Genomic DNA, 6,588 nt, shown 5'->3' with positions numbered 1-6,588 from the left:
CCCCGAGGAGGCCGGGCCCGGGGACGGGGCCGCCGACCGCCGCAGGAAGCTGGACGCGCTGCTCCGGGACCCGCGCTCGCCCATCAACGTGGACAGCCTGCTGGTAGGTGGCTCGCGCGTCCCCGCTGCCCTCCGGCCCCCGGGACCTCGTTCCGGCGCGGATCCTCCCGCCCCGGGCCGGGGTCCCCGCCTTCTCTGCGGGGCGGCGTCCGCGCCTCCTTCCCGCCTACCCACAGGTTTGGGGCGCAGAAGCGGAGCCCTGGCCCTGCTTCCCAAGCAGAGCGGCCGAGGTTGCGAAGTGTCACGCCGCCCGGGCGCGAGCCGATGACCGTGGGCATTGCCCACCCGGGTGCGCGGTAAAGCGCTGCGGCCGCTGTCTCCCTTTTAGCGGGGAATCTTGAACACCTAGCTAAAGTTTTGCCGTTTTCTGTTGTCTCTTGAGCATTCCTTCGTAGCTATTTAGTGCATCTTAATTTATGTAAATTGAATTTTCCGGAGATGGTTGCGCCAAAGCCATATATATACGTATGTGTATATATACGTGTATATATATGTATACATATGTGTATAGGTACGTATATGTATATATATGTACTGATTGTAAAGTGGAATAAATCTGTCCCCCGCATCTTATCTTTGCTAGGGACGCCCTTAGAAATCTAGATTCATAGCCACGTAAAGGCTGCTTGTGGCTCTGGATTAAGAATCAAAGGCGTTTTACAAGGAAATGCGCTGCAGAATGCTGGCGTATTTCTTACTTATGTTAGGGTTGACAGTTGGCTCTCCCAGACGGTTTGATTAAGGTGGTGTGGATAGAAAAAGGTGGGGAGAGAGCGCGGGAAGGGTCCTTTGGGAGCGAGCTCTGGGAGGTTGGAGGTAGGTGGGCGATCACACCTTGTGCGCCGGGACGCAATGTTCAGTCCTGGGTCTTGCTGAGAGAAAGCCAGTGACTGCGCTGAGAAAAACCACCTCCTCCCTTGCCACTGCCTGACTTCTCTTCTGAGGCCGTTGGTTATTCTTTGAGGTTTCTGGAATCATTTGCAGAGTGACTCAGTCCTGTCTGGCCAAAATATAGGAACTGACTGGAGAGTGTGTATCTTTCTGTACAAAGTGTAGAATGTGGCGATGAGCTGTGTTGTACACAGTGTAGTGATGTGCGGAACTGTACCCGATTGGAGCAGTACTGTGTTCCTGGGGTTAGGTGTTTGCTGTTACTGAGGTTCCCGTTAAGGTGTTGGGAATGGGATTGGCTGCGTGGAGGTCTTCGTCTTTCCTTAGCTAACACAGACTCTAGCTCCACTCCCAGCATTTTCTCTTTGGTATTTTGCTAGTGAAACTTTGACCTAAGGCCAGAAAGTTCAGTTAAAAATAGTACCTCAATCCTTGATGAATCTCAAGTATTCGTCAGGTTCAGACTAAAACCCAGATAGAATTGTCTCTTTTCCACTTTACTTTCATCCCTTGGGTTTTATAGTGATGTTGATTACAATTTTTAGGGTTATTCACAGCTTGGAACTAAGCTGTTTATACTTGTGATATGATCATACATTTTGCTTTAATATTTTCTGAATTATTAAGATGACTGAATTTTAAAACTGAAACATTACACATGCTCAGTAAACAATCCAGTCCGTTTATTAAGTACTTGAGACAGCCAAGAGACATTTATTAAGGTGACATCAGCGGTGTGAGAGTTGACATCGCTGTTGTTGGCTTGACAACACCGTTACTGCTGCTTTAAATTGCTTAAATATCATTCTGAATGTGAGTATGAGTGTGATTTAAAGTGCAGTAAGCCTCGCCAAGCCTAGAAGTAAACAGGTTCCCAGGAGCCTGTGGAGAAAGTTTCCTGGTGCTTCTGTTGAAAATTGGTACAATTGAAAAAAAATTTCAAGTCATAACAAATTAGTTTTAAATTATTTCTAAATAACGAATAAGTTTACAATTCTCACATGGTGAAATACTGGAATGAATTAATTGGTAGCATTTACATAAAAATTTTGATATCGTAGCTATTTTGTGTCCATTTGGCTGGCATTAAGTATGTCCCTGTTGCTGTGCAAGCCATCCATTCCCACAACTTGTCTTTTGCAAACCGAAACTCTGCAAATTAATCTTTGAAAGAATGCTATAAAAACTTTTGTTTCCTAAAATACTGGTGAAAGAATGGCTGGTATCACTTTAACAGTTTGAAACCTTACCATGTAAGCTGCATTTCACAATTGCTCATTGTTTTACTGCACATCGTTTTTGTTTTACTCTAAGCAATATTTTGTGTTTAATAGGAAAACTTAGGTCATTTGGTCTAATAGAGACAGACACAGCACGCAGCAGTCCCTTCTTTCAGGGGCCCAGAGAAGGATCGCTGAGCTTCACTGCCCTGACAGACAAAGGAAAAGGATTTGCTTGCCAGAAGTAACTGTGAAGCTATCAGTATCCCAGGGCAGAAGGCAAGCCACTTGTGGAGGAAAGTCACCCAGATCATACCGAAGTGTTTAGCGCTGAGCTCTGGACACAGGAGTGCTCTTTAAATGTAGATCTCTTGGTCCTTTAACATATTTTTAGTTAATGGATTTAACTTTTCTTTGAAAAAGAAAATGGCTTCATTTACAACTTTCTGGTTACATAATTTTGAGTGCTTGTCATTATCATTTGATTTTGCCACTGTGAAAGTGCTAACAGTCCCCAAGCATAAATGGAGCTGGATTCCAAGACTGTCTCAATGTGGAGACCAAATTACCTTTTTTCTTTGCAGAAGCTGCTAGTTACTTCATGTGGGTGCTTAAATTAATCAGAAGAGATTAATTAATCAGTATCTCTTTTGTGGTTGCGGGTTGTGAGCTGCTTGATGTTGTGTAAAAATAGTTTTGAGAAAGGTTTGCTTCTGTAATGCTTGGGGTGGGGTGGAGGGTTTGGAGATCTGCTTTTGCAGTGCTTGAAACCTTTGAGTAAATACCTGTGCTTTGTTGTCAAGACTCGATCTTTACAATGCTTGCCTATTATGATATAAAGAATTGTGTTTTAGCATTATGCTGGAGAAATGGCTTTCTAAAGTCTGTGCTTCTGAATTTTGATTTATTTTACTTTTTCCAAGAGTAAACCAGTCATCTAATCTGTAGGATTTAGGTAAACAGTTACTTAAGACTTGTGTGGATGAGTAAAAGTGATTAAACATTTTATGTACCATGTTCAGTGGTTTAGAAAACAGTTTGAGTGATGTCAGTATACCTATAGACCACATGATGTTTCTTATCACAGTGCATAGGTTTTTCCTTTTTTTCTTTCAGCTTGGTGCTAGGTATTTGTCTAATTAAAATAAGACAGTATAGTTTTTCTTTATATATAGTAAATGAGAATGTTATGAAAATACAATAAAAATGAAGTAGAATAAGAGTTGAAAATTGTTTTATACATGTATTTCTTTTGTGAAATAAGGGTTGGACATTTATAGCGTATGGATTGGTTTATTTTAAAGCTTACATTTTGTGTCTCCCACTCTCTTTTCTCTCTCTTTTGTCTTTTTGAGACAAGGTTTTACTATGTAGTTTAGGCTGGATTTGAACTCACGTTGTAGCCCAGGGTGGTCTCATACTCTCAATGATCTCCCTGCCTCAGCCTCCTGAGTGCTGGGATTACAGATGATTCCCACTACATCCTGCAAAGCTTGCATTTTGATAGTTAGAAAACCTTGAAAATGAAATAAATTGATATATAAAGTTTACTGTTTAAGTAAAGTTGAATTTATTTGCAGGTCTATATTTGCAGTTCCTTACTCACAAGTCTGGTATATAAAAAGCTCTGAAAACCAAGTTTTTGCTAAGATTTACTTGTTGACCTTACCTGATGTTACAATGTTTAGTTCATTTATCTCTCTTGGTGTAGATAGTAATAGCTTTTACTGGAGAAACATTCATGTGCTTGATTTCAGGATGCTGCTCTAGATTCCCAAGAGGGCTTTTGGAAACATACAGTATAAGTACTGTGTTACTTTTCTAAAACAAACAAACAAACAAACAAACTCCAATTTGAAACATCTTGGTCCTTCAGTACAGCCAGGGTAGACTAATAAAGGAAATGCAGACTGGTAGACATCTGAATAGTTGTAAAGAATAGCAGATAATTATTTTGAAATATGTCTTGGTTACTTTCTCATTGCTGGGACAAAACACCCAATAGTCCATGGAAGGATAAATGGGAGGCAGCAGCAGCAGCAGCAACAACAACAACAAACCTTTCTTTCTCTCTCTTTTTTTTTTGTTTTGTGGTACCAGGGATCGAACTCAGGACCTTGTGCTTGCCTAGCGGGTGCTTGTGCAGTTGAGCTATATCCCCGGCCTCCTTCCTTTCTCTTGATCCCATCCATCCTTCAAGCCTTTTGGGCTGTACCATCTACTCCCAGGGTGGGGCTTCTCATTATCCACACGCAGAACTATGCTAAACCAATCAGTGCACTAATTTGGTTCCCACACCCTTAATCCATACACCCTAGATTGAGCTACCTCTGAAAAGCCCCACCTATGAGTCCATGAGGCTTGGTGAGATGGGGGGCTTCTAGATACAAACCGGAACAAGGCCTAAGTTTGTTTGTTTATGCTGAGACGTGGTCAAACAGCACTCTTTCTCATTTTGAGTTCTGAGACATAAAAGGATATAGCATTTAAGTTCAGTTTTGAAGCATGAGAACCAGTAATGAAGTCATACAATAGATGTGGCACTAACTTGTTAAAATTACCAACATGCTGCTGCTTGGTTCAGTTTGGCATCCACTTATCTGCTACCCTGCAAGTTTTACTGTTCTTTTGCTTTATTTCACAGATTACATTTGTGCATGTCCCTGAACATTTTACTAATATAATTTTACTTGTTTTTAAAAATTTAATGTTTATATATATACCTTTGTGATGTGCTTTTTTCACTCAAAATTGTGTTTTGTCACCCATACTGCAGTTTGTTTTATTTTCATGGTCACCATAAATCATGTAGCTCTAGTTTGCTTGATGGCTGTTTATGTATTTTTTTCTGTTGTGCAAAATGTGTCTGGGAGTAGAATTGCTGAATTTCATGATATGCCTGGCATAACATAATAGAGTTTAAATTTTTCACCATTTTTATTATAAGACATTTAAAGGATGGCAAAGGTGAAAGAATTTACTGTGAACATCCATATACTCAACATGTAATTGCTTTTTTTCCCATTAAGACAGGGTCTTACTATGTAGTTCAGACTGGCCTTGAACTCACTATGTAGCCTAGGCTGGTCTCTAACTCACAGGGATCCTCCTGCCTCAGCCTCCTGAGTCCTGGGATTACAGGTGTGAGCAACCATGCCTGGCCTAATTGCTATTTTACTGTGTTTTTTATTCATTTAAAGAAAGTTAGAGGTAATAGTATGTTTCACTTAAACATTTCAGCATGCAGTATATGTTTAGGTCTTTAAAAGATTAAATTTACAAGGAATGAAATACACAGATCTTAAATGTACCACTGATAAGTTTTGACAGATGCACATATGATGCAAATATTTTTCAAAATATAGATTCTTATTACCAAACCAGAAAACTTGCTCATTTTTTTGAACTGCTTCCACACTCCATTCTCTTAGGAGCAATTGCTTTATTGTTGTTTCCCCAAAGAATACTTTTGTCTCCTCTAGAATGTCACATACATGGAATCATACAGTGTATATTATTAGTGTGTAGCTTCTTTAGGTCGGCATAGATTCATCCATGTTATTGTGTGGATCAGGAGACAGCTCAACAGACTGTGACTTACTTAATATATAACAGAATATAATCCAGCAATAAAGACGTATATTCTGTTATATATTAAGTAAGTCACAGTCTGTTGAGCTGTCTCCTATTGATGAACACCTGGCTGTTTTAAGTTTTTGTTTTACTAATGTGTACATTGGTTCTTTCTAAAGCTGCTGTGAACAACTGGTAGTACGTCCTTCTGAAGACAAGTTTTTATTTCTCTTGGGTGCATAACCTGTTGTGGAATTGCTTTGTCATAGCATAGATGTATGTTAGCTTTTAGGACAGTGCCAGGTCTTTGTCAGTGTTTATACCATTTTACTCCCTGCAACGTGGCTGTGAACTCCAGTTGCTCCACATCCTCCCCAACGCTCAGTCTTGTACATTTGAGCCATTCTGTGGTAGGCAGTGATATCTCCTTGTGATTTTAATTTGCATATCCTTGATGATGAATCACTTATGTGTATATCTTCTTTTGTGAGTCAGCTGTTCAGATATTTTTGCCAGTTAAAAAGTACTGGATTAGCCAGAATGCTGGTAGTCCTAGCACTGTAGGAGGCTGAGGCAGGAGGATTGCCACAAGTTTGAGGCCAGTCTGAACTACATAGTGAGTTCAAGACCAGCCTGGACTACACAGCCAGAACCTGTCTAAAATTTTTTAAAAAGGGTCTTTTCTGTCTGTAGTATGTCTGTTTTTCAATAAAAATTTTTTGCTGGGCGTGGTGACATATACCTGTAATCCCAGCTCTTTGGGAGGCTGAGGCAGGAGGATCACAAGTTCAAGCTCAATCAGGGAAACTTTGAGATTTAGCGAGACCCTGTCTAAATATTTTTT

The 6,588-nt window shown here is 40.5% G+C and overlaps 1 protein-coding gene across 3 annotated transcripts in view; it reads left to right on the top strand.

The window, feature by feature from the left end:
* Rock2 (Rho-associated, coiled-coil containing protein kinase 2) overlaps nt 1-6,588 on the top strand; it is a gene marked incomplete at its 5' end in the record, with an annotated part of 116,219 nt that continues 109,631 nt past the window's right edge. For all 3 annotated transcript variants that reach the window (XM_013504360.1, XM_013504359.1, XM_013504358.1), the window contains 1 exon segment: nt 1-103. In XM_013504360.1, coding sequence (XP_013359814.1) covers nt 1-103 — 103 coding nt within the window.

The sequence above is a fragment of the Chinchilla lanigera genome, unplaced genomic scaffold, assembly GCF_000276665.1.
Source record: "Chinchilla lanigera isolate Chin_1 unplaced genomic scaffold, ChiLan1.0 scaffold00086, whole genome shotgun sequence".
NCBI classification, from domain to species: Eukaryota; Metazoa; Chordata; class Mammalia; order Rodentia; family Chinchillidae; genus Chinchilla; species Chinchilla lanigera.
Note: the sequence above shows the minus strand (reverse complement) of the source record. Positions and strands in the feature narration are given on the sequence as shown.